This window comes from Hevea brasiliensis, chromosome 5, assembly GCF_030052815.1.
Source record: "Hevea brasiliensis isolate MT/VB/25A 57/8 chromosome 5, ASM3005281v1, whole genome shotgun sequence".
NCBI lineage: Eukaryota > Viridiplantae > Streptophyta > Magnoliopsida > Malpighiales > Euphorbiaceae > Hevea > Hevea brasiliensis.
This window is the reverse complement of record NC_079497.1, coordinates 113,949,501-113,977,228: the sequence shown is the minus strand read 5'-3', so window position 1 is coordinate 113,977,228 and position 27,728 is coordinate 113,949,501. Positions and strand designations below refer to the sequence as shown.

The 27,728-nt window shown below is 32.0% G+C and overlaps 4 protein-coding genes and 1 pseudogene across 10 annotated transcripts; all 5 read right to left on the bottom strand.

Annotated features, from left to right (window-relative positions):
• Positions 1 to 251: 251 nt before the first annotated feature.
• On the bottom strand, positions 252 to 3,967 carry LOC110649926 (protein CNGC15b). Of its 2 annotated transcripts, XM_021804694.2 has the most exons (8): positions 3,378 to 3,967; positions 3,136 to 3,207; positions 2,511 to 3,018; positions 2,185 to 2,397; positions 1,791 to 2,083; positions 1,577 to 1,688; positions 1,238 to 1,474; positions 252 to 1,133 (listed from the first exon to the last, which is right to left on the bottom strand). In XM_021804694.2, exons 2-8 carry the CDS (start codon positions 3,162 to 3,164, stop codon positions 477 to 479), a joined length of 2,049 nt encoding a protein of 682 aa, XP_021660386.2. In that variant the 5' UTR covers positions 3,165 to 3,207; positions 3,378 to 3,967; the 3' UTR covers positions 252 to 476. The 2 variants fall into 2 exon arrangements, with proteins under 2 accessions (XP_021660386.2, XP_058003492.1); XM_058147509.1 differs by having other exon boundaries at positions 3,141 to 3,967.
• Positions 3,968 to 4,101: 134 nt separating this feature from the next.
• LOC110649942 (29 kDa ribonucleoprotein A, chloroplastic) lies at positions 4,102 to 6,513 on the bottom strand. Of its 2 annotated transcripts, XM_021804708.2 has the most exons (5): positions 6,031 to 6,513; positions 5,739 to 5,840; positions 5,123 to 5,419; positions 4,610 to 4,715; positions 4,102 to 4,412 (listed from the first exon to the last, which is right to left on the bottom strand). In XM_021804708.2, exons 1-4 carry the CDS (start codon positions 6,412 to 6,414, stop codon positions 4,653 to 4,655), a joined length of 846 nt encoding a protein of 281 aa, XP_021660400.2. In that variant the 5' UTR covers positions 6,415 to 6,513; the 3' UTR covers positions 4,102 to 4,412; positions 4,610 to 4,652. The 2 variants fall into 2 exon arrangements, with proteins under 2 accessions (XP_021660400.2, XP_058003493.1); XM_058147510.1 differs by having other exon boundaries at positions 4,102 to 4,715.
• Positions 6,514 to 7,744: 1,231 nt separating this feature from the next.
• LOC110649952 (pentatricopeptide repeat-containing protein At2g37230-like) lies at positions 7,745 to 10,343 on the bottom strand (annotated as a pseudogene).
• A 270-nt stretch (positions 10,344 to 10,613) lies between these two features.
• LOC131179987 (pentatricopeptide repeat-containing protein At2g37230-like) lies at positions 10,614 to 12,435 on the bottom strand. The gene has a single exon (XM_058147508.1). The coding sequence runs from the start codon at positions 11,209 to 11,211 to the stop codon at positions 10,759 to 10,761; it is 453 nt and encodes a 150-aa protein (XP_058003491.1). The 5' UTR covers positions 11,212 to 12,435; the 3' UTR covers positions 10,614 to 10,758.
• A 987-nt stretch (positions 12,436 to 13,422) lies between these two features.
• LOC110649961 (synaptotagmin-3) lies at positions 13,423 to 20,653 on the bottom strand. 5 transcript variants are annotated; one of them, XM_058147505.1, is made up of 12 exons: positions 20,383 to 20,653; positions 18,106 to 18,204; positions 17,971 to 18,021; positions 17,769 to 17,889; positions 17,223 to 17,341; positions 16,887 to 16,988; positions 16,697 to 16,771; positions 15,770 to 15,846; positions 15,108 to 15,357; positions 14,279 to 14,650; positions 14,000 to 14,128; positions 13,423 to 13,819 (listed from the first exon to the last, which is right to left on the bottom strand). In XM_058147505.1, exons 3-12 carry the CDS (start codon positions 17,989 to 17,991, stop codon positions 13,691 to 13,693), a joined length of 1,395 nt encoding a protein of 464 aa, XP_058003488.1. In that variant the 5' UTR covers positions 17,992 to 18,021; positions 18,106 to 18,204; positions 20,383 to 20,653; the 3' UTR covers positions 13,423 to 13,690. The 5 variants fall into 5 exon arrangements, with proteins under 5 accessions (XP_058003488.1, XP_058003489.1, XP_021660417.2 ...); XM_058147506.1 differs by having other exon boundaries at positions 17,769 to 17,885; XM_021804725.2 differs by lacking the exon at positions 20,383 to 20,653 and adding an exon at positions 18,294 to 18,537.
• Between the last annotated feature and the right edge of the window lie 7,075 nt (positions 20,654 to 27,728).

The window sequence follows — 27,728 nt, the reverse complement described above, 5'->3', positions numbered from 1 at the left end:
TCTCCAAGTTTCTAAGGTACCACACTTGAAATAAAAGTTGAAGGCACTAAATTGAAATATAGCAAACTTCTTTTCCCGGCAAAGAAGAATAATAAATAAATAAATAAATGAATTCAGTACCTTGTTCATCCTTTTCATTAGCAGGCACAAATTTGTGATTTCATATCCTAGATATTCATCCTTCTTTTTTAATATATTTTACAAAGTTGAACCTAAGATTTCGATTATGGGTATTAAAAGTTGAAACAACATTGAGATTTGAACTTGAGACTTCATTAGCCTGAGCCGACTTCTCTATTTATTATTCTTCTACATTACATGTGATGATGATCATTATAATATAAAATTCAAGGCCTACATATCTCAACATAACCATAAGAATGCTATGCTAGAGTTCCCATATTGTAGGCTTTGAGGAAGATCAGATCATTCAGATCACATTGGAAAGAGGCATCTAAAACATATTATTGAAATGTTTATTTTTCATCCGTAAAATCAGGTTCTTCTGGCTTTGGTCCACCCCTCCTAGTGCTTGCAGCCAATTTTGATGCATAAATAGTGAAGTTAGTAGCCACTTGAAGCAAGGATGATGAACATGTCCGCTCCTTTTTCCCTCCACTCATACTTGTCTTAATCCTATTCAACTCAGCTTCCTCCTTCCTTCTTTTATACCGAAACCATGCTGCTTGTATGAAGCAAGCAGCCCATGTCCTCCACTGCAGAGAGTGAAACCTGAATACATGCCTCAGTTGTTTGCTGTTCAGCCTACGGAATTGATATGCTACAAACTTCAAGTCCTCAGCAATTAACGCGAAAGCTTCAACATCAGTAATGGCAATAACTGTTCGTGTAGACAAAGGGAGGGTAATGTTCGAATTTGAACGAGGGTCTAATGCCCAGGTTAACAATTCCTCCCCACAGAAGTCACCAGGAGCAATAACGCATGAATTGAAGAAATCGGCACGCCCACCATTGGTGGTGTAAGAGTTTAGGCGACCTCTGATAATGAAAATCATCTCATTGACAGGATCACTTTCACGAACCAGGCAAGTTCCTTGATCATATAGACAAGGTTTCAGCCTTTCACATATTGCATCAAGCATCTGCTCATCCATCATATTAAAGAGCTGTACCTGTCATATTCATAGGCACAAGTTCAGATTTCAGAATCAAATTAGGCTATTCAATGGAACGGTAAACTGGTTAATTAAGAGAATAGAAAGCTGATAAAACATGCTTTCCGAACTAAATCGAGGCAGAGGTGTCGCTTGATGATGCGTCTGAGATCCATGGGAAGGCTTTTCAGTATAGCCTCTTCATCAACTCCTCCAGTTGCACACCATCTGTGTTGATTATATCTTCGAACGCTCTCCTTCATTTCATGAGGCAGCTGCCTGTGACGCATCCATCTCTCTGCATCAGTCTTGAAGGTCCTCCATTGTTCCAGTCGTGCACTGCTGGACTGGAGATATCTCTGTCAACATAAATAAAAACGGGCTCAAGAAGCTTGTTCAGAAATTTCTGAAACATAACAAACTTCCAAGAACAAAAGGATTTGTTTAATGGCCAGACTCACTTGCATATTTCCAATAAGCAGACCAAAAAGCATCAAGGAAACAATTCCCACAATCATGGCATAATTTATTTCTCCAATGTAAGTGCTTGTGGAGAGTCCCTGTCCCAGAGAGCTGCAAAATTGAGAGCAAAGAACTAGTCAAGGAACTGCAGGGTCCGATTACATATTGAACAGTTCATCTAATCATGATGTTGTCTTTTGTCTAGAAACTCACTTCAAATTCCGAAACGCCCACCAAAGGCAGTAGAAGAATTTCTTGAAGAAGCTTGAGGATGTAACTTGAGAAGCCAATGCATCGCCATAGATGCCAAACTCAAAGAATCCACTACTTGGATCACATAGGTTTGAGACATTGCTTGATATTAACCAGGACACTCTGCCAGGGTCATCCACAAAACTGCAGTCTATAAATGAATAATTGCATTCTCCTTGTTCCAGACTACAAACTTTTCTCCAACAGTGTTCCTGCCGTTCAATTGCTAAGAGGTACCACAAGCATCCCAAGACCTTTCAAATAATGATTAATATGATTAGTCAAAGTATATTCAGCACAATTTATCAGAAGTTTCTGTTCATTAAAAAAAGAACTACTGTGATTATTTTTTTACATGGCTTGCCAGCATATAGAGCACCAGATTATAAGCTGCCCCAGCCCAAGCAGTTTCCAGGACAACACCAGTGGCCTTGTTGATTTGAGATGAAAGAGGGAAAATGAGATATAGCCTTAGAAGATACTGAATTATGATACAGGTTCGAATGACAATTCTTGTATGCACCATTGATGAACCTCTTAAACTAGGCATCACAGCCCAAGTCAGCACCTGAAAAAAAAAGTCCAAACAAGAAGTATTAATTTCATGAGGCTAAATTTTAAGCCAATTTCCAATCAAATGATGAGGCATAGGTTTACTGTCATACATAGCAGGTTACAAACCTGGGGAATAGGTTGAGCAGCCAACATGTCAAACCAAAAATCCCTGTCAAGGTATCTTGAAGCAATCTTTGCAGGATCTACAACCAGCTCTCCTCTTCCAATTACCCGAGAGGAAGGAGCAACATAAGCCATTCGAAACCGAACAAAAATGTGGAAAATGTAAACTACATCAGCTAAGGACCTGATGACTGTAAAAGCTACTTCAAGATTGGTAGACACATGAATGCAATTGTTCTCAACTTGAGGCAGCAAAAAGAAAAGAGGGTCCACAAATAATGAAGTTAAGCAAGCTGCAAAGAAAATTTTGTTCCATTTGTCTATGACAGGTCCTCGAGGATCCAGTATTGTCTTCTCCACTGCATCATATTCATAATCTTCTGAAAACACTCTGGAAAGCACTTTCCTGGGAAAACTTTTGCCTACTGAAACCTTCTCAACCTCATTTGAGGTTTCGGTTGCAATGACTTTTCTGGGTAGTTTAATCTTTTCCACTTCAACATCTTGAAAGCTGAAAATGAACAACACTTTTCAACAATGAATTTGGTCCAGAATATGGATTTTTATGGATCAAATTAGCTTTTATATATACATATACATAAAAGAATAAGTAGTTCAATCGGTTGACCTTACAGCGCTCGATACACCAGAAGCCATATACAGTACTCAATAATCAGTGCTGTGCCCTGTATGAGTTGATCTGCCATAACAATGGTCGAGAATATGAGTTAGTACGACTTAAAATAAGACCAGTGTAGGAGATTAGGAGTTCAAACATTAACGGCTTTATTTTTTAAGAAATGTACCAAAGGAAATTTTAAAAGATTTTTTTTAATATGTTAATTTTCTATACTATAGTTTGATACATACCATTCAAATGGTGTCTGAAAATGAAGGAGATGAAGAAGAAGTACTTTGAGAAATGGCTTTTCCACCACAATTAATTTCAATGGAACAGATCTTTCCTGATGTAGTATTTAAATAGCTATGAAGTTTTACACAAGAAAAAACACATTAGGGTATATGCTAGCTAGTACTCTTGCAGCTTGTATTTGCCATCAGGTTGACCTTTTGTTGTAGTTTCAGAAAATTTCCAATTTTGAAGAATAATTTGAAAAAGACACGAAACTTGTGGTAATTAAGGATACTAATTAAGATTTGATAAGATGTATGACTAGCTTTGAAAAAATGAAAGCTTTGTTTGTATCAGCATGACCGACAAAGGAGTGAACCACTCTCGAAAGAGATGTGGCTCCAGTCGAATCTGGGTTCTGCCTCTTGGCAGCAATGCCCTTATCTCCATCGACCAAGTCACAGCCAGTCGAACCTCGAACCCATTAAAAGAAAAACCCACTTTCGATATGGGCTGGACCCTGCTAATGACATAGACCTGTCTTTTTGCTCAGGATGAGCCTCCGCGTGAGCCTGAACAAAGGCATAAAGATTTCAGGCCTAATTGGACCTGCTGCACCTGGAAAATGGCCTGGCCTGCCTTTGCATATCTGTGAGAGAGAGAGAGAGAGAGAGAGAGAGAGAGAGAGAGAGTAGTAGATTTTATAACCCCTACAACAAGGCTGTAAACTTTGGAAAAATAGAAGGGAAAAAACCTCTTTCAAGCGGAGAAATTTCAATCAAAAGGTGTTCTTCTAACAAAATATGTATGGGAAAGCCAAACTAAATAACTGATACATTAACTCTATAAATAGCATAAATATAAAAGTTTTAATCAGGATCAAAAAATACATCAAGAAATTTCAATGCAGGCCTCTTGTTCATTCCAGATGCATACTTCTAAGAAGCACGAGGCTGTCATTCCTAAAAGCAGTTTAAGAACAAGGATCATTCGGCATGTGTTTGAAGAACAGCAATATAGCAACAGATTGCAGTTGCTCATCTCCCAATTCCCTGTCACAGAACTTAAAGGTTTAAGGTTGCAACCACTCATGCCCATACAAATAACAAACAATGGTCTCATCAGAATCACTCAAAAAAAAAAAATAAAAAAAAAACAACTAGCTGGGAGCTAGAAGATAGATCAGATATCAGTTAAGTTTCACATAATGATATGTTTATGGATAAAAAAATGCAAACAGATAAGGTGCCTGAAGTATTCTTCCACAAAGAAATACACGAACGGTTTTGTGCTCAAAATTGACGCCTTGGTCTAGCTTCTGCAACAGAGACCCGAATTGGTCTGCCATCAAATTCCTGCACCAGACAAATTTCACAAAGTACAGATCAACTTGCAGCTATTTATGGTTGGAATCACATTGACAAATGCCATGACAAGACATCAGATTGACATTAAAAATAATTTAATCACACAATTAATACATGAAATATTTAACTTCAAAATTAGATTCTCATAAATTTCTTGTATCATTCAGTGAGCCAGCATGATGAAATATGATCTAAGCTCATCATCCAAATGAAAAACAAAACATTCCGACACATGAAGCCACAAACACGGAAAAATGAATAAAAATAGCACTATGAATTAGTAACATTGAAAGCCTGGTTTCAAAACTAGCAAATCATATTCAGCATAAGCGGTCAACCCGAAGATTATTTGAACAATATATATATCATCAAGAAAGAGAGAATAATAAACTTACAACACCATTCAGGGACTCAATGGCATTTTCAACCTCTTCAGCAGAACTATAAGTAACAAAACCAAAGCCCCTTGATCTACCGCTCTCTCTGTCATAGACCACCTTAGCATCCAAAACCCTCCCTTGCTCACTGAAAAAGGTCTCAAGTGCCAAGTTATCAACATTCCAAGAAAGGTTGCCAACATACAACCGGTTGGCTGAATCAAAAGCTTCACCACCTCGTGGGCCTCTAGAAAAAGAAGGTTCCTTCTGGGGTGGGGGTCCAGAATTCACCCTCAACGACCTACCCTCAAGTTCCTGCAATTGTAACAAACACTTGTTCAAACGCAATAACCTTAATCATGGAATATAAGCATATAGCCTATCACAAGCAGTAAAGACAGAAAGGCCACATTTAGTCGGATACAACCAATTATTCACCACAAATAAATTCAAATGAATTTCAGCTCCCCTAAGTTTACCTTCATCAACATATTACTTTCGATTTCAACAATTTGGGAAATAGTCTCAAAGAAAACCAAGTAGTCTTAAAACCACGTCACCCATCCACACATATACACAAATATGCATAACATATTAGATTCACAAAAAATTGATAAAATATGATTCGACATACATAGCCATTGAACTGCTGAGCAGCTGCTTCAGCTTCCTCTGTAGATGACATGGTCACAAAACCAAATCCTCTGCTTCTCCCAGTTACTTTGTCATATATTACCTTCCAGAAAAAAAAAAAAAAAAAAAAAAAAAAAAAAAGAAAAATAAAAAGACTTCAGCAAATCAAAGCTTGCTTCCATAGTAAAAGGAGGAGTAAAAGTTACTTTCAGAAAGCTAATTATAAACAGATCCTATAGTAAGTTATACTAAAAAGCCACAAAATTTGAATGGTTTCATCAAAAAAAAAATACCTCAACCATCTCGACATTTCCAGCACTTTCAAACAAACCAGCTAGCTGGGCACTGTCAACGCTAAAGGGAAGATTACCCACAAACAATTTGAGGTCGGGAGAGAAAGTGGGCTCATCTCCGTCGCTCGAGACCTCCTCTTCTTGTCCGAACTCAGAAGAAACTGCGACGTTGGGAACAAAGCGAGAGGAAAAGGGCAGTCGGAGAGCTCCAAAAGAGTGGAAAAGTGAATCGGTAATTGAAATGGTGCCCTTGGCATGGAGCCTGAGAGAAGAGGAAGAGGGAGAGACAAAAAAGAGAGAAGTGGGTTTGTTGAGGTTGCAAAGGAACAGGGTTTTAGGATGAAGAGAAGGGAGAACTAGAGAAGAGGCCGCAGCTGTAGACATGGTTCTTCCTCTGAACTAGTAAGAAAATAGACCTGGATAGAGAGGATAAGATTTTCAGGGAGGAAAGGGAATTGCCGAGTTCACGATATCTATAGACAAGTTTGGGTAACCACTTCATCACAAAAAAATTGATTATTTAATAATATATAAATATGATGAAATTTTATTAGTATAAATATTAGTTGAGAAGAAATATAAATGTAATATAAAAATATTGATAATTATGATTTTTTAAAAAAATATATATATTGTATTGAGCTTTAGATGTTTGAAATCAAAACGAGATTAGTGGGAGTGGTAAAAAAAATTCTACATTTGAGAAACAGTAAATAAGGGGGAAATAAACATAAAAAGATATAGAAACATTTATAAAATTGGAAATATGTGCTTTTATTAGATATTTTATTATTTTTTCTTTAATTATTTTGAAATATTTAAAGACTTTTATCTTCTATTTTTTATTTTTTATTTTTATTAATACACCTGCTTTTATACAACCAAATATTGTGTTCCTTCTTTTTTTTATATATATTTTATTGCAATTTATTTATCGCACTAAAATTTTAAAATACATTCATAAACTTATATTGTGATATTATTATCAAACAATTTCTAATAAAAATTATTCACAATAATTTCTAATAAAAGAATCTCAATCATACAATAATCATTTAAAATAATAATTTAATAAAAATTTAATTTAAATTATAGATAAATAATTTTAATTTTAAGTATAATGTAAAAAAAATGTATTTCTGATAAATGAAAAGAAAAGAGTGTAACTCATCCAAACATATTAAAGAATATAATTATGACAGAATTTAAAAATTATGAATATTTCAAGAAAATACAAAGTGTAAAATTAAGAAAATTTATTTATGATCATATTCATCCTATAAATATTTGAAATTTTTTGTGATTATTAGTAACATATAATTTCATTAGAAAGATTAATATCATAAAGTGAATAAAAATAATAATGGTGCATAATACGAAAAACAATTGCAAAAAAATAATTTTTTTAATATAAAATATGTAATTACTTTTTGAATTATATGTATAATGATAGAGTTAGTCATATAAAAAAAAAGTCACAAGTATTAAGAAAAAAATTTTAATATTTTATATTAAATATTTTTAAAAATAATATTAACAATAATTAAAAAAAGGAAATTCAAAAAAGTAGAATAGAAATAAAATGAACATTTTACATAATTAATTTTCTTAAAAAAATTTAGGCTGTTGGATAGAGAAGAGAAGGTTAGAACTTGAAAGTATGGGATGATAAGATGCAAACCATTAATGGCCATCTTCCAAGCATAGCCATTCCTTAGTCATAAGAAAAACTTTATAAACTATACCCTTCACTGCAACCAGCTATCCATTACATTAGTTCACTTGATTTTAGAGTTCAAAAACCAGATTAAAATAACTACATAAAAATCAAAATGAGTATAAAGACTAATTTCAAGGTTGAGACTAGCAACAAATATGATCAAAGCCATCCATCTTCTATGATCCTAAAGTATAAATTAAACAGCAAAAGAAGTTTGTTTCTTTAATTTCTTGTTTTCACGAGATTTCTCCCCTCCCTTTATCATTCTTGAGAGAATATCAGCCTTCTTTGTGTTACCATCCTGATTAAGGCTCTTAGTCAAATCATCACAGCTACTCCAATCTGTGACCCCTCCTTTCTCCATGATTTTACAGTCTTGAATATGCATTAAGGGCATCCAACACTTTATCATAGCATTTAAAGTCTACATTAAAGTCCCTCTCTAATGAAAAATCAAACAACTTAGGAGCAGCAATGGTCTTGCCTATCTCACTAAGAACAAACAGAAGATCATCAAAATTGACATGACACCCACTATGCATTAATAGCTCAATTCGTCCCAGGGCTTCCTTGACATGACCTCTCATGAGGGAAGCTTCGAAAATCTTAGCTACCAAATCCATATTCTCCTTTACCCCCTTATCCACCATACTCTTCATAACACGGCTAGCAGTTTGAACCCTCCCATCTTCAAACAGATTCTCCATTACACTGACGAATCTGGGACATGCCCATCTTCAAGTATAGCATCCAAAGCCGTTTTGGCATCAGCTGGCTTAACTTTCCTCAGGTAGCTCTTGATGAGCAAGATGTAAGCATCCGCATCTCGAGGGATGCCTCTTCTACCCATGATCTTTATAATTTCAAAAGCAGAATCAGAAGACCCTTCTTTTGCATGCCCACAGATCAAATTATTAAACGCATTCGAATCCTGAACGCCCTTTTTCATCAAGGGCCGGAAAAAGATTTCCGCTTTCCTGTTTACCCATTACTGCACAGATACGATTATAAGCATTGGACTCCATTTCCAAAGTACTCTGTGGCCTCAAAATAATTTCCTTCTCAACAAGCTTATCCAAAAACTTCATTGCCCGATCATACTCCTCAACCTTACAGAAATTTTCTATCAAAACACCATAATGGCCAGCCTCTGTTGGTATACTCAATCGTATCATTGCCTTTTGCACATCCTCAGCAGCTCTCAAATCTCCAGCCCTGCACTGGCTAGATAACAAACTCAAAAATATGGAATTATTAGTTACAGTCGTATAACTAATAACTGTAAGAGCTACATTCATTCCCTTCATCTCCACAAACAACTTCTCTGCCTCCTCCATCTTTCTAAATCTATAATATCCATTGATCATCGTATTATAAGTAACCACATCAGGGGATATCCCTCTACTCTTCATATCCTCATAAAAGCTCATTGCCGACCCTCAATGACAAGAAGAAACCCCAAAGCATAATATTCTAAGTATGGCTAGTTGGCTCAATCCCTTCACTCAACATCTTATTAAAGAACCACTTAGCCATTATATACCTCCCTCTCCTCAAAATCACCTTAAACAAAGCATCCTAACTCTTCATATAAACTCTTCACACCCAATTCATTCATTTCTGAAATATCTTAACAGCTTCTTGAACTCTCAATGAGCACTACAAACATATCATCATCCCACTCAACACCCTTCTTTGGCAACGAGCGTGATTGAGCTTCGAAGCTCGACCCAAAATCTCAATAATCTTCATATGGTTCTCACGGTCATGTCCAAACAAACCCGGGCGCTCAGAGTTACAAGCACCGTACAGAACATTGAGCTTCGAAGCTCGACCCAAAATCTCAATAATCTTCATATGGTTCTCACGGTCATGTCCAAACAAACCCGGGCGCTCAGAGTTACAAGCACCGTACAGAACATTGAGCTTCGAAGCTCGACCCAAAATCTCAATGATCTTCATATGGTTCTCACGGTCATGTCCAAACAAACCCGGGCGCTCAGAGTTACAAGCACCGTACAGAACATTAAAGACTAAAGAATGGTCAAAGTCGAGGACCAAATCCCGGATCGAGTTCTGCAACTAGGTCGTCCAGGCCCCATGGCCATCATTCTGTACATTATCCTCTAATTTTTCTTAGGTACGGACGCTTAGCTCGCAGGATTCGCTGCTGCTTTTGATTCTCTGGAGCCGCATTTGGCGTCTCGGTTTCGGATTGGGGTTGTAGGGTAGGTTGCAGGATTTCAGTGACAGTGGAGATTGGTTCTTGGGTTAAAGTGCAGAAATGGAGGGGACTGAGTAAGTAGGGGAATGAAAATCTGGTGACTCGCAGGGTTTAGAGACTGCCAAAGAGGCCATAAGTGAGGACATTAACAGGTTTTGATCTATGGGTCTTCTTCTTCTTCTTAGTTTTAGTTTTGATCTACATTACTATACATGGAACTGGAAGAGAAAATAAAGATGAAAGCAGCAGAGGATACTGAGCTAGGGTTTAACCCTTGTTTGTTTGGATTGAGTGTTCCGATGGCAAGGGAAAGTTTGAAATGGAGATTGAGGTATAAAGAGGGTTTTGGGGGTTATTGGGGAGTTAAAAATACTCAAAATTTGCTAATTTCTAATCCTTAAATTTGGTGGGTGGGTGGATTGAAAAAAATTTTATTTTTTATATTATTTATATTATTTATATTAATTTTAAAAAAATTTTAAAATATTTATTTTTATTATAAGACAGTAAGTTTATAAAAAGAGTAATTTTATAATTTTTATTTTTAATTTTATTTTTTAATATAATTTAATCAAATAAAATAAAATTATAAAACTTTTATTTATATTATCTTCTCTATAAATCCTTAAACTTGGCATCAGCTGGCTTAACTTTCCTCAGGTAGCTCTTGATGAGCAAGATGTAAGCATCCGCATCTCGAGGGATGCCTCTTCTACCCATGATCTTTATAATTTCAAAAGCAGAATCAGAAGACCCTTCTTTTGCATGCCCACAGATCAAATTATTAAACGCATTCGAATCCTGAACGCCCTTTTTCATCAAGGGCCGGAAAAAGATTTCCGCTTTCCTGTTTACCCATTACTGCACAGATACGATTATAAGCATTGGACTCCATTTCCAAAGTACTCTGTGGCCTCAAAATAATTTCCTTCTCAACAAGCTTATCCAAAAACTTCATTGCCCGATCATACTCCTCAACCTTACAGAAATTTTCTATCAAAACACCATAATGGCCAGCCTCTGTTGGTATACTCAATCGTATCATTGCCTTTTGCACATCCTCAGCAGCTCTCAAATCTCCAGCCCTGCACTGGCTAGATAACAAACTCAAAAATATGGAATTATTAGTTACAGTCGTATAACTAATAACTGTAAGAGCTACATTCATTCCCTTCATCTCCACAAACAACTTCTCTGCCTCCTCCATCTTTCTAAATCTATAATATCCATTGATCATCGTATTATAAGTAACCACATCAGGGATATCCTCTACTCTTCATATCCTCATAAAAGCTCATTGCCGACCCTCAATGACAAGAAGAAACCCCAAAGCATAATATTCTAAGTATGGCTAGTTGGCTCAATCCCTTCACTCAACATCTTATTAAAGAACCACTTAGCCATTATATACCTCCCTCTCCTCAAAATCACCTTAAACAAAGCATCCTAACTCTTCATATAAACTCTTCACACCCAATTCATTCATTTCTGAAATATCTTAACAGCTTCTTGAACTCTCAATGAGCACTACAAACATATCATCATCCCACTCAACACCCTTCTTTGGCAACGAGCGTGATTGAGCTTCGAAGCTCGACCCAAAATCTCAATAATCTTCATATGGTTCTCACGGTCATGTCCAAACAAACCCGGGCGCTCAGAGTTACAAGCACCGTACAGAACATTGAGCTTCGAAGCTCGACCCAAAATCTCAATAATCTTCATATGGTTCTCACGGTCATGTCCAAACAAACCCGGGCGCTCAGAGTTACAAGCACCGTACAGAACATTGAGCTTCGAAGCTCGACCCAAAATCTCAATGATCTTCATATGGTTCTCACGGTCATGTCCAAACAAACCCGGGCGCTCAGAGTTACAAGCACCGTACAGAACATTAAAGACTAAAGAATGGTCAAAGTCGAGGACCAAATCCCGGATCGAGTTCTGCAACTAGGTCGTCCAGGCCCCATGGCCATCATTCTGTACATTATCCTCTAATTTTTCTTAGGTACGGACGCTTAGCTCGCAGGATTCGCTGCTGCTTTTGATTCTCTGGAGCCGCATTTGGCGTCTCGGTTTCGGATTGGGGTTGTAGGGTAGGTTGCAGGATTTCAGTGACAGTGGAGATTGGTTCTTGGGTTAAAGTGCAGAAATGGAGGGGACTGAGTAAGTAGGGGAATGAAAATCTGGTGACTCGCAGGGTTTAGAGACTGCCAAAGAGGCCATAAGTGAGGACATTAACAGGTTTTGATCTATGGGTCTTCTTCTTCTTCTTAGTTTTAGTTTTGATCTACATTACTATACATGGAACTGGAAGAGAAAATAAAGATGAAAGCAGCAGAGGATACTGAGCTAGGGTTTAACCCTTGTTTGTTTGGATTGAGTGTTCCGATGGCAAGGGAAAGTTTGAAATGGAGATTGAGGTATAAAGAGGGTTTTGGGGGTTATTGGGGAGTTAAAAATACTCAAAATTTGCTAATTTCTAATCCTTAAATTTGGTGGGTGGGTGGATTGAAAAAAATTTTATTTTTTATATTATTTATATTATTTATATTAATTTTAAAAAAATTTTAAAATATTTATTTTTATTATAAGACAGTAAGTTTATAAAAAGAGTAATTTTATAATTTTTATTTTTAATTTTATTTTTTAATATAATTTAATCAAATAAAATAAAATTATAAAACTTTTATTTATATTATCTTCTCTATAAATATAAATAAAATTATTATTTTATTTTTTCATCTTATATCTTTTCTTTTATCTTATCTTATTTTATTTTATTAAATCCTCCTTCACCTCATCTAAACACACCCAAAGAGGCAATACTTGTGTTTTGGGTTTTGAAGTCGGACGCTTTTGTGGGTTGTACTCTGGAGTACAGTCCTCAACAATGAGGTTAGCTTTGATGGTAAACATGGCCATGGTTTAATTGATTTTTGGAACCCAAATCCTTAAACTCTGCGGTTGAAGAGCTTGTGTTTGGTTCAAGGAGTGCAGGATCAGACTGCGAGGTGATTTATTCTGGATTTAATTTTAATTTAATTTGATTTTAATTAAATTTCATAATTAATTTTTTAAAAAAAATAAATTCAATTTTGATTTAGAATCATATTAAATTAACCAATTCCAATCAAATTCAACATCAATCCAAGATTTTTTTATCCAAGATAAAGCTAGGTTTCTGTTGCCCTTTATTCAATGATTTTTTTATTTTATCTTCTTAGGAAGAAAAAAAGCATCTAAAATTAAACACTTAATTTTACGGTGTGTTTGGATAGAGAAAGAAAAATTTATAAAGTAAGAAAAAGTAACATAATGTAAGACAATAAAACCTTACCAACTCACTAATTTGGTAAGTTGAGAAAGTGAGAAATTTAAAACTTTCCAAAACCTTATTTCTTTTAAAAACTATCTCTTATCTCCAAAAACTTTCTCCCAAATAAGCTGTTAGTCGTCTTTCTCTTTCTATCTTATTAGATATTGAATTCGATATTACACCAAAATTAAATAAATAAAAAAAATTATTATTAAATTATAGTTGCTCCTCATCCGCAAATTAATTTGAAACAAAAGTCTTTCCTATACAAATTAATGACCACATTAAGAAACGCTTGTATAAACATGCAAAGTTTCAAAACTGTATGCCTTATAGCTAGTGAGCATTTATATACGGTCAGTATTTAACAATGGAAACCTGTTTTAGAAATTGCTTCTCAGAGAGCCTTCCATCTAATATCAACACTTAAAACTCCATTTTTGGAATTTATTAGATGATACTTCTGATTGATTCGCCCATTGTACACCACATCCACAAGGTTAATATTCACATACCCCAGCGTTTCCTACAACAACATCAGTCATTAGTCCATGATATTAACTGATGTCAACAAAGCTTAGAGTACAAAACCAATAAACTTTGTATCAGTGGCATTAAAGTCATTGTTAAAACTGTGAAGTCTTGAATTCAAACTCTAACTAATGCCCAATAAAGAAAACATTAAACATGGACAAAAAAGCACAACCTTGTTTCTGAAGCTGAAGCCTGTTCCCTTGCTCATGACATCTATACGGATCTTCTCTTTCAGGGGAGCCTCTTCCAGCACAAACTGGAATTCTTCATTCCATCTTGGATCTCTTGTTCTCCTAATCAACTAGAAAAAAGAGGGGAAAAAATCAATCATAATTACAAAGATCACTTTTGTAGTAGTCTCTCGTATCTTGCATTTGCAAATCGCAATTGTAATCAAAACAAGAACAATGCATTCTTAATTCTTATAATTATCATCGTAAGATGATATTACCTTGGTTTGCTTCTGCTCTCCCCTGAATATAACCATTGCATAGGGGTTGTTATGATGCTTTCCCTCAACATCCTCTGCTCCCTCAACTGTAACTAAAAGCAAACCACCTCTATGTACCAACGTGTCTTCAGGTATCCTTCCAACTCCACTTCCCTTCCTCACATTGCAATCTAAAGGTCCACTAAATTTCTCACTATCTTCCTTGAAAGGATTAAATGCCATCTCCACGACAAGTTTGCCTCTGTGTTTTTTATTCTGAGGATCATTAGGATTTGGGTTTTTGACTAAATCCAGCGTAAATCTTTTGGTTTCATATGGAGTGAGCAATCTGAGTGGAACTACTTGCATCCCCAGCTTATCATGGGTACCAACCTGTGAAATCGGATACATAATCTCAACCCAAAATCCCAATTCAATTGCCAAAAAACCAAATGAGTTTAATCTAAAATCATCTAGTAGCTAGAATAACAAATGCAGCTGTCTGATTTCTTGGAAATCAAAGTCACATGAGCTTGTCAATATTGCTCTCTGCAATTTCTATAATAATGGAGAGTGAAGCTTCAGCAAGTACAAGAAGCCACTTGTTTAAAAGTAAAAGATGTAACGCTTCCAATAGACTGTGAAGCTTCACAAAATGGAAAATCATTTTATGTTTTTCAGGATAATTTCCCTTTCATATTTCACCGGTTCACCACACCTAAATAAACTCATCTATTAGAGCAGCAACAGCAATAATAAGGTATAAATTTGGTCTGCTTTAAAAGTGCATTAGCTATAGCTTATTCAGGAGAAGCATAAAAATCAAGTCATTAAGTTCGAAAATCTGAACCTTTTCCCAGTCGTAAACATGTAATTGAAGGACTTGAAACTCAGGATCCTTGACAACAAGCTTGAAGTACTCGTTCCACTCAGGGCTAAGGTTCTTCATCTTAATAGAAGTTTTCTTTGCTGGAAGCCTCTCTCCAGACAGGCTGAGTTGAACATAAGGATCAGATGTTCCCAACAGATCCATCTTCAACAGTCTAACTGCCCGTATGACCTTCACATGCAGAATGCCTACAGGCTTCTTCATAGCCCCTCTGTTATTAAAAATGGATAGAATAAAAGGAAGATATGTTATTGATATCAAAGTAGGATTCAACTGAGTTCTCAAAATGGGGTAGAGCATGTATCACTCATCAGCTTTTTCATTACCAAATGTCCATGCAAAAGATGAATCTAGAGCTTATACTCCACCAGACATTTTAGTGAGGTCTAACTGCATTGTAATAGCCATAATATGCCAATCGTATGGAACATTTTTCAATTTTCGATGAGAAAAAAAAAAAATAGTGAATATAATAGCACTGATCCACCTAATCAACAAGTTTCCGGCCTATCAATTTATATATTCAAATTTCAAGTACAAGTTGCAGAACGCCATTTTTTTCTTATCAATAACTTAATTGCTGTTATTCATCCTTAGCTATAATGCATAACATAAAGACTTACACTGAACCATCCAGAATCTGTATGTCATGGGTTTGAGGCCAGAGATAAAGACTAGCAATTTGTCGTCCTATATGTTCCTGTGGGCAATGAGAAGAAAATATCATTACCACAGAATGCACATAACCCCATAAGTACACTTACCTATACTTATGCAAGTATGATAAGTATACCTATAAACACATGCTCACTTGCATGAGATGTAAGCTTAAGAAATACAATATTCCCTTCTCCATCTTCTTTTCTAATGATGCCTAATCTTAACTGATCTGATTATGCATAATCCAAAACCAGTATTCTTGGGATCTCAACAATACTTACTTATCAGCTGAATTTTAATATTTTCGGTTGTGATTCCATTTCACCCATAAATGCTCAAAGTATTACATTCACTCCCAAATTATGAAAATTTATCATTTAGATCACATTTTAAACTATAGTTCAGTGCGATTGATGCACATCTCCTTACGCCTCTGACATTAAATCAAAACTTGCAAACTTGCAACCAGCAATTGTTCTCCTGGTAAATCAGTCAATCATTGTTCTGCCCCATTAAGTGACAATTTTTATTGAAATGTGGTTTTCTTGGTGATCTACAGCAAATTATAAAATAAGAGGAGTGTATTAAAAATGATAGGGTTCATTGTAGAATATAATCTTCAATTCTTTAAAGAACATGAAAAACAAGTTGACTTCTGAAGGGTAGCATTTTTTTTTATTTTAATTTGAGAAAGTGTGGCAGATATATAGTTTGAAATTGTAGTTGGGTTATGATCATGTTAGTTGTTGGTGTCAACTCTCTAAAGGTCAACCAACCACTTGGTATTTTGAACAATATCCCAATTACAGTATTTAAATTTTCATTACCCAGACAAAGTCATAAGCTGCAAATGTTGCTGCAACCACATAGAAAATTGTTTGTGAGGGTACCTGAACAAATTGATACAAACCAGGGATTGCCATTACATCAGCTCCAAGCAGTTTCAGTCCAAAGTCTACACGTGGCTGCAATTTAAAGCTACTCACTTCGTTCAAACTTAAAGGTTTGAAATATTAAGCACTCGTTCAAACTTAAAGGTTTGAAATATTAAGTACTGCACAGATTTGGCTTCACCATTACCTTTTCTAGCAAAGAAACCACCAAGCTGCTGAAACAAGGGAAAGTAGGCACAAGAGGTCTTAATGTGATCCGAGGTACTGCAAATACTTGAACATCCAACAGCTAAGAGAACAGCAATAGAATTTTATCAATATGCCTTAAAAAAAAACCTATAAGTTTTTACAAAGTTTTTGCTTACCACAATATAAATCATATTTGTTTCAAGGTATATACAAATCCATGCAAATTAACAAAGGACTAGTGCAATGAAATTAATATCATGATGATGAGGATGAGTCGTAAAGACCAAATTTCATAAAAATGATTGTCAACAAATAGTTTGAAGGCTCTTCTCACCTGTATTGTAATCGGTAGAGATAAGAATTTCAGCACCAGAGTTATGTTAGGATTTCCAACCCATCGAACTGCAGGCTCAATTACTAGTTCTTTTTCACTTGTTTCGTGCACTTTAATACCTGCAAGCTCGATAAATATGATCCCAATACAAGAAAAAGCGGAAGAGGGAAAAAAATCCTAATGACTAGACGAATGTTGTTGATAATAAGTTGATAAGAGAGAGATATGCTTAATTATTAATTAAATCTCCAACATGTACATTCCCTTGGCCAACTATACAAGTGTTTTTACCTTGTGAAAAATACTTGAACACTTAACTCAACTAAACCTCAATTCCAAGTAGTTGAGGTTGGCTATATGGATCCAATTCCTTCCATTCCACCCAGTCTAAGACTTCGTCTAAAGAAAGGTCAAGCAGGGCCACTAAGTGCTTAAATATAATCTTATAATTCAGTTCCCACCAAACTCATTGGCTTCATAAACTTAACATGAAATTCCATGAGGAACCTAAACACAAAATCCAATATTTTTATCAGCTATATTTACCATGTATAGTAGGAGGAAGAGTTCCAAGGCTGAAGCTCTTAAAATCTATAGACTTCATATACTTTCCAGCGTACTCCGCGAATATTGGATTCACCATGCTCCTTATTAAACCGGATACTGCCTACAGCAAGAATCAACTCAAACATTAACAAATCGTCAAAATCACTATAGTATTATCTTGAATTGAAACATAAAAGTAAACCTTGTCAATGTAAGGCCACATATCTGATACAAACTTGTTCAACCAGTCAATCTGCACAATTCATTCTAAAGAAATCACTAACAACTAAAAGGGTATAAGAAATGCAGGTAGAAAAGAATAAGATCTAGGTTTTACTCTATCAAAATCAGGATGCTTCACCCACGTAGGAATCTCGGGCAAAATATCAAGTAAAGAGTTAGCATCCAACTCATGGAGCTGCCTGATTACAGGATCCTGCAAATGTAGTAATTCACACGTGCTTATTTTCCATGGAAAATAACAAGAAAGATTGATTATCAAAATTAAGCATCCATTAGTTTCACCTTTGCATCTTCAGGCTCAAAGTAAATGAATACAAAGAAACCCAGTAAAAGGCCGATTGGGATTCCTATTCCAAATCCAATGATTCCCAATAAAGTACTCACAATTCCCATTTCCTCTCAATCAAAAGGATTCGAGAGGAAACAGAATAAAGAGAGAAATCAAACAATACTAAGCGTAAAAGCAAGGAGAAAGAGAACGATTAAATAAAAGCAAAGCAAATGAAATCGGAAAGGAAGGAGCGCGAAAGGAAACAGATAAAACAGTGTTTCGTTTTGTTTTTAAGGGTTTCTGTGGTACACGTGTCTAAAACAGAATGTGGTTTCACAAATTTACGGTTTTTCAGCTTGTCTAGAGGTTGTTGCTTGCTAAGTTATCGGTTTTGCTGGGCCACGGTCCACAGAATCTCACCTAATACCTATCTTTTTAGCTTGCACAATCATTAAGTATACTCTTCAGCCACTAAAATTATTTATTTTTCTTTTTTTTTTAAGATATGAAATATTCAGTTATAACAAAAAAAAAAAAAATTCAATTGAATCAACCAGTTCTCGGTTTGATTTAATTATTAATTTACTTTGATATATGAGAGTCCAATAGATTCTAAGATATGATTATAATATAAGAAAATTTTTATACAGTGAATAGACACCCAATTGCAAAATCAAAAATTTGCTTTAAAGGGACGAAAATTTTATAATTTCATTTTTTTTAAATTGAATAATCATTTTCTATTAAAATTGAAATAATAACTTCTAAATTTTAATGATATTTTTTATAAAATACACATTAATAATTTTTTTTTAATGTTGACGTTTTAATTTTACTAACTTAAAATTTTATTAGCTCACAATTTATACATACACATAATTACATAAGTGAAACTTAAAATTTTATGAAAAGTTTTATAAATTTACATTTTGCATATATACACAATTACAAAAATAAAATAAAAGTAGTTAAAATTAATAAAAATTTTCATCAAATTTTTTATCAATCTATCTTAAGTATCAAAACTTAATAAATACCTTATAAAATAAAATTATTACTTTTAATTATAGAATATAATGAAAATAAATTAAAAAATCGTAATAAAATTATTAATTTTTCTCTGGTAGTTATTTTTGTGAGTTGAAATATTTATTTAATTATGAATTTAAATTATAAAATAGGTGAAAATAAATTTTTTTAAAAAAATTGCACTTATAATATTAAAAATAAAATTTTAATCTAGGCTAGGGATCAAAATCGGATTGTGGGGTTTTTAATTCTAGTTCGGTCTAATATTGATTAAATTTGTATTTTTTTTAATTTTAAATATTTTGATAATCCAATAATTAGCTTTCGCATTATTATAAACAAAATTAAAATCTAATGTGTGAAAACTAATTAAAAAAAATATTTAATGATAATAAATATAAAAAAATAAATATAATTTATTGTGAAATATAAATAGTATTTAATTTAATTTATACGCTAATTTGATCTATTTATAATATAGAAAATGATAAATAAATTAGTATTTAATTTGATCTATGATTATAAGTTAAAAGTTATAAGTAAAGTAATCCATAATCCTCAACTATTTATTTTAAAATTACTTTTTTAGGAAATAAAATATTATATTATTTTAATAATTTTTTAAAATATTAATATTATCATATTTTAATAATCATAACATTTAATTATATTTTTTATTTTGATAAATTAAATTACTTTTAAATAGTTTTAATTAAATATTTAAATTACTTAAATTTTATTTTTAATAATTAATTATACATTTTTATATTAATTTAAAAATTAAAATAAATAATCAAACCAAACATTCTCACAATTTCATTGCACACCAAAATACTTCTGAAGGCATGGGAAGTGTGGTTAGAGCCATTAGTAGGTTGGAATTCAAAAATCCATTTAGATTTACATACTAGCATTCCAAATTAATTATACAACTAGTCAACTTTCTAGTGCTCATGGGCATGCTAAAACACACTTTTAGCATAAATTAAAAGTTCATTTGCCATTAAATACTAGTATTTATCATTTAATCTTATTAAACTCTAACTAAAGAATGGATTGAATTAAGCTAACCTCCAAAGGCGCTGAATCAATATATCTTACTCCCTTTGGGTGCTCTTAGGGCTCCAAGTGTCGCCTCTCTAGCTTGTCCACCACAAGCACACCAAGACACCCTTTGGCAACCGCAAATCTCTCTTTGATTGCTTGCCAACCACTTGACCTTTTGGGGTTTTGCATTAGGTGAGGTTATGTGAATGTATTGTGGCAAGAAACTCTTTCTAGCAACTTTGATTCAAGAGAAATCAAACTTTCTCTTGCTTGTTAACGGAAGAAAAATGGAAGAGAGAAAGAGGGACCTTGTGCCATCCAACAAGAAAAAGGGAAGAATAAGATTACTTCTTCTTCTTGTCTTGCATTTATATGCATAAAACAAAGTATATAAATGTAGTGTCACTTGTCAATGCATGATTCAATCTTGTTTTATACTTGTCTTAATCTTATCAAGACAAGTATTAAGCTTTAATTAAATCATCAAAAAGTAGTCTTTCATCACATGAAAATAAATGGCACATCTTAGTGAGTGCCACGTGTCACAATGTACAAAATTATCACTTTGACCATTGTTTACAATTTTGAGTTCTCAATCCAAAATTATAATTTATCCCTCAAATTAATTTATATCACATATAAATTAATTAATTAATTAAATTCCATTAATTAATTTTACCATCTTGTTTATATTATACATCTAAAATCTAAATTTAATTTCAAGTCATACTATAAATTTTACAATCTTATTGTAAACTAAATATATTTAATTAATTAATCAAACTCTTTAATTAATTAATTAAATTATACTTTAACTTTTTAATATGCTTGTGTAAGTGTGTGAATTACTAGGCTCATTACTAATTGGTAATGAGAAGTGCTATTAACTCTTAATATCATTAGAACTCTTTCTCACCGTAAATGATTCTCTAAACCACTTTAAGAATCTCATTGATCATGGTTAACACCTAGTATAGCATGCCATGGTCACCCAATCAGTAATAAAGAATACATGAAATGAACTTTTAATTATATGTTACCATGCATTAAGATTTATCCGTTATAAAATCTCAATTATAGCTGGAGTAATGGTTAATATCAAATTCTATTTGCTATGAATCTTATGTTATCTTTTAATTTAAATTATTGATTAATCAGACTTTCTTATCAGAGATTCCTTTCTGGCTAAATCTATCTATTCTGATCAGGAACTTAAATCATCAAAAATAATTAAATGAACATAGTATTTTATCCATATTTACTTAAGGCAACAGATCTCATCTTGACTAACACTATCTCCATATATAACTAGTAGGAGCCAACACATATCCATATACCCATACACAGTACGAGTATGAAAACAGTATCAAACTCAAACCATCTATCTACAAGATAACTGTGTTATCTTAGGTCAAAAGATTATATGCACTAATATGATACATGACAATGCATTGACAAGAGTAAACTCCACGTGCTTGTCATAAGTATCACTGGTTCGGCCTACTTATCATATATAAGTATCATTCATGTTTGCTACGTGGTATGAGACTCACTATTCAAACTTATTAATATTTCATACTAATACTTGGGGAACAAACATGATTACAATATATTTGGATAAGTCATGTCTTTTATGAAGTGTCATCGACTGTGAACCAATTTATTATACTTTGTGCTAGAAATACTATCACTCATATTCTTAACAACTTAATAATAGAATTTATAACAAAATATCAATGGATTTTTTTAATTACACATAAATAGATTATGCAAATATAAAAGTGTAATTGTCTTTTATTAATAAAATATGTACAATATACATACAAAATGATATGCTATAGGTCATACTACTAACAACTCCCTTTTGTTACTAGTAGGATTTGGTCATAAGTTTTATTTGCTTCGTCGATGCATTTTTGGTCATTTTGAGTCAATTTACAAGGCAGAGAGCGAAACTAACTAAGCCATAATCAATGACTTACTTCAAGTAATGTACATAAGGATGACAATGGCCGAGTATTTGCAAATATTTGACTTTATTAAATTTTAATAGAGCGAGTTTAGGTAATATATAATTAGGCTTATGATAAGTTTGATTTTGAAAAATAATACTCATAACATATTCAGATTAGGTTCGAGTTTTGAATATTTGATATCCATTATCAAAAAATGTTTATATAAACAATTAATTGAATATAAAATATATATTTTTATAAGAATATTTATAAATTTTTTATATATTGTATTTTAAATAAATAAAATTTAAATATTTTATAAATTTATTAAAATTTTAAAATATAAATTATTAATAATTTTTTATGTAAATTATTAATTAAAATATATAAAATTATATGAGTTGATGTAATTTTTTAAGTAATAATAATTAAATTTGAAAAGAATTCAAATAATTAAGAATAAATTTTAATTAAATTTAAAATAAATATTAACTAAATTTAAATTTAATTTTACATAAAATAATTTTTTTGAGTACACTGTGGCTGCCACGAAATGAACAAATCAAATCGCCGCACTCATTGCTAACTATCCGCTGCCACAATGTCTCAAAAATCTGAATATATAAACAAATTGCAAGTTAAGGATTCTTGGCACTTTAGTGATAATAATAATAATAATAATAATAATAATAATAATAATAATAATACTTATTCCATTTTCTTAAAAAGAAAAAAATCAATTTCAAGTAATATGAATATTTTTTAAGATTATTTATCTTAAATATATTAAATATAAAAATATCTATATTCTTAAAATAACATAAAAGGGAGGTTTAAAATAACATAAAAGAGATGTTAAGAATCATGATAAGGTGCATAAATTTAATTTTAATATATATAAATTTATGTGAAAATATATTTAATTATAAACATATATAAAATTTTAAATGTGTATTGATGTAATAAGTATATCATCTTTGATAAATGATGAATCATATTTACCATTTACAATCTTTTTATCTCTCTTTCTCTATTTTGTGAGGAGAAAATTTCTCTTCACTCTCTCTCCTCTATTCCCTTCTTCTCCTTTTGGCGTCATTACCTTACCCCTTTTGGATGGTGGATGACTATCTTGCTCACCCATAGAGTATGTCTTTGTCTCCCCACCAACAAACGCATGCAGATTAGGATGACTAGAAAGGAACTCTCATGTGGGTCTGCTTAGGTTTTTACTTAATTGTGCTATAGCAATGCTTGTATTTCATGCAATTTCAACAAGCATATGTCTAGTTATCTTTTTCTGTAGAAAGAAGCACAAAGTTTTAGCATTCGGCCTCTTCTATTGATATTCATTGATCCATAAGACTACAATGAACAACTGTAAGCTTTGCACAGATCATCGGATAGCTATTGATTTAGAAATTTGGAGCCCTTAACCAGGTTTAAAAGACAGATTTCCTACTATTTATATATAGGTTTCTCTATTCATTTGGAGAAACACAATTAGCAATCTTCCTCACAGTGATTTACACCGTTCTTTTTATACTAAAAGTACCATTCCATTATACTAAAAAGTAAAAACAACATTAGTGATTTTAAACAAACAAAAGTAGGCATGTTTGTTAGGTGATGTGTCAATTAGCAGTCCCACAGCCTCCATAGGAGCAGCAAACCTAATTAATTAATTAATTAATAATCATTATGGAAAGAATGACTGCACAAAAATTAACTTCTAACTACACAAACATATATAGACAAGATACACTGTTCAATTACCCCCTTATCATTATTCCTATACCCACAAAGCCCAAAAGATCCCTATGATATACAAATTTGGAAAGGCTATATTCTTGGCTGCCTAGACTATTCGACCATGTTTGGCTAACGCCTACATCTCAATCATATGTAATTCGACTGCCTAAAGTGATTAAGCAACATTGTTATGTAATTTTCATGATAATCACTTCAATAATCACAATTATTGTTTTTTATGTTTGGCTATTAATGGTATTTTAAGATCACTTCTCCTTATAATTAATCTATCAACAGGGCTGCATGACCAACGTTCAATGTATGTATTTCAGTAAGTGACTTAAAAAAAAAAGGGAATTTTTATGTTGCTTTGATTTAAGCTATGTGTTAATTAAATATATCATTGTCTGCCAAGATTAATAATTAATTAAAGAATCTGAAGTTTGATGCATTGAATTGCCAAAGACTAGATGAAGCATGTGGAGAGTAGAAGAGTGGCTGTGTACACGTCAGATCCTCTCTATTGTTATTATTATCAATCATTTACTGTTATGTTTTCTTCTTTTGGCTCCCACGTTGTGCAATGCATCAGGAATGCCACCGGATAAGATTTTTGGAGTATTTAATTCCATCAAATCTTAATAAAATAAATTTAAATAATATATAATTAAATTTAGAATAAATTTAAGTTTAAAGTTTGATATTTAAGCTATGCATAAGTTGGATTTAAATTTTATATATTTAATATTTGTTATTTGAAACATCTTATATAAATATTTAATTAAATATAAAATATATATTTTTATATTAATATTTATAAATTTTTATTTATTTTGTTTTATATAAAATAAAATTTAAATATTTTATAAAATTATTAAAATTTTAAAATATAAATTATTAATTTATATATATGAAATTAAATAAATTTACGTATTTATCATATAATAATAATCAAATTTGAGACTGACTTAAATTTTAAAAATATTAATATAATTTAAGTTCAAATATGATGATTTTAAATGATATTTTACCTGTTACTATCTCTATACCTAATTGTCTTAAATTCATAGGCTTTCTTATGTGGATGAAATATATATATATATATCATTTATTTTTTCTACAATTTAATTTAATTGATTTAATTTTAAAAATATTTAATGTTAATTTTATGATACATAAATTAAAAAATAAATAAGTTATTTCACTCTTTTAAGAGAAAATATATTGATTATCACATTTATGTGTTGAAAATGATATTTTTTACAAATATTTTAATATAAATATTTTTTATATGAAAAATGTCTTTTAATCAACAAAATAATCATTTAACATTTATAATTAATAGCATAAATACAAAAAAATGATATAATTTTATAAAATATTCATTCTGTACTTATGAATTGTTTTGATGTCTTAATATCTTTTTCTAGAGGCTTCAATGATTTTAAAATTTATTTATTTTTTTTCCGTTTTTATTTTTATTTTTTTTATAATATTCTCCTTAATATTATCAAATGATACAGATATATTATTATATTATTATATTTTTCAGCAAATAAAGTTGTCAAAGTTCTCTAGCTCTTTCTAGAAGGTTAAAGTTTGCTTAATATATTGAATACAATGAAATTCACATTTCATATTTAAGATAAAAGAAAATGATCTAAAAAAAATTAAAATATGCATGCCTTTTATTTATTTAATTTAATTATAATTTAAATTTGATATTTTATAATTTTAAAAATAATTTAAATAATGTTGTATTAAAATTCATGAATAAAAACATACTCTCAAATACAATGAATTAAGTTCCCTTAAAGGAAATGAATATGATAAAAATAAAGCCACTTGATATATGATCACATTAGCATTTTTTATAAAATATCAAAATAATAAGAGATATATAAATATAAAATAAATTTGTTTTTTAAAAAATAACCATCAAGTAATTATAAATTTTAAAATTTATTTTATATTAAATTAATTTATGCTTTATTTGATATGCTGCTTTTGGAAAGTATTCTTCTTACACAGTCAATTTCATATAATTTTTTTTTTCAAAAATAGATATACTCAATATAATTACATATATTTATATGAAGTAAAGATTGTTGTTTAAAAAATAAAATAAAATAAAGATTGTAATGCATGTGTATATATATAAAAAATGCATAATAAAATTAAAATTTTTATTATATTTAATTTAATTCCTATTTTTAACAATAATCCTATCCAAATAGATAAGTTTAAGACAAGAAGTCCGTGCCTAGAAGTAATGGGATGGGGCCCTGTTTCATTCAAGTGGCTGTCGCGCAGAATCGTAAATCTATACGTGTGATGTTTTGACTCAGTCAAACATTTCTGCAATTTTCTCGTTTCTCACTGCTTTTCTTTGGTAGAGGGAGGTTTTGGTTTGATTTGAAATTTATTTTTAAATTAAAATAAAATTAAAATTTTTATATAATTTTAATTTTAATTTTTATTATTTTAATTTTGATTTAATATAATTTTTAATTTTTTAATTTTATATAATTTTATTTTTAAATAATTTTTGTCACGACCTAATCTATGGACCGGACCGACATTAGGATCTGGGCCAGCCTAAAGTCCTTGAGATCCGTAGTAAACCTAACTATTTCTTAACTCAACTCTAAGGCCCATTTGGACCCAATTTAAAGAATTTAACAGGACAGAATCCGGTCATAAAATGAACATTTCAACGAGAAGTTTTTGACTTACCCGACCTGTAAACACAATATGTAATCAATTGGAGAGCTCAGCTCACCCTCCACATATTCAAATGTCATAAAAATAAATAGGAGCTCAGCTCCCTCATCCAGTCCATCAACATGCATAAAATAATAAGTTTACAGGTCCAAAATAATAATTTATATTACAGACCCAAATCAAATAAATATTTCTAACACATGCGGAAATTCTAGAGTTAACAGGTTTATACAAATATTAATAAACAACCTGCGATGGAGAAAAGTAGGTTAACCTCAAAAATATCTTTCTGTGGCCTGGAAAAATATTGAACAGGAGTGAGCGTTCGACTCAAAGAGTAAAATATTAATTTTAACCATAATCTCTATAACTATCTAAAGCTAATGTACCATGTAGAGTGAAATGCAATATCAATAATATTTTCACATCATAACAGTAAAAAGGTAATTTGGAGTACTTACACACCCAATAATGTCAAATCATAAATATATGGGAGCTGATCCCCTATACAGCTCTCTTAAATCTAACCTGTGCCAGCGAAGAACTCAAGCCGGACTTTCGCTTAATAAACCAAATCGGGGTCTCAGCGAAGAACTCAAGCTGTGTCTATCCCGAAGGACCGAATCCCAGCGAAAATCTCAAGCCGTGTCTACCCGTCCTATCCATAGCCAACACCACATCACACGCACGCCAACGCACGCACATTGCTCCAAATTGCCACAACAACATCCATGGCACTTTAACAGTTGTGAATGCAACATAAAACGTGCCTAGAGTTTAACTACATAAATATATATGTATAAGTGATGCATGGGCATGCATTAAACATATAATAATATCGAAATTACAATTAAAATTAATATTTTACTCACAGATTTAACAGTAGTCACTGTGGCGGCTGGGCGAAGGAAGAAGGCTGTCCCGGCTCACCTGACAATT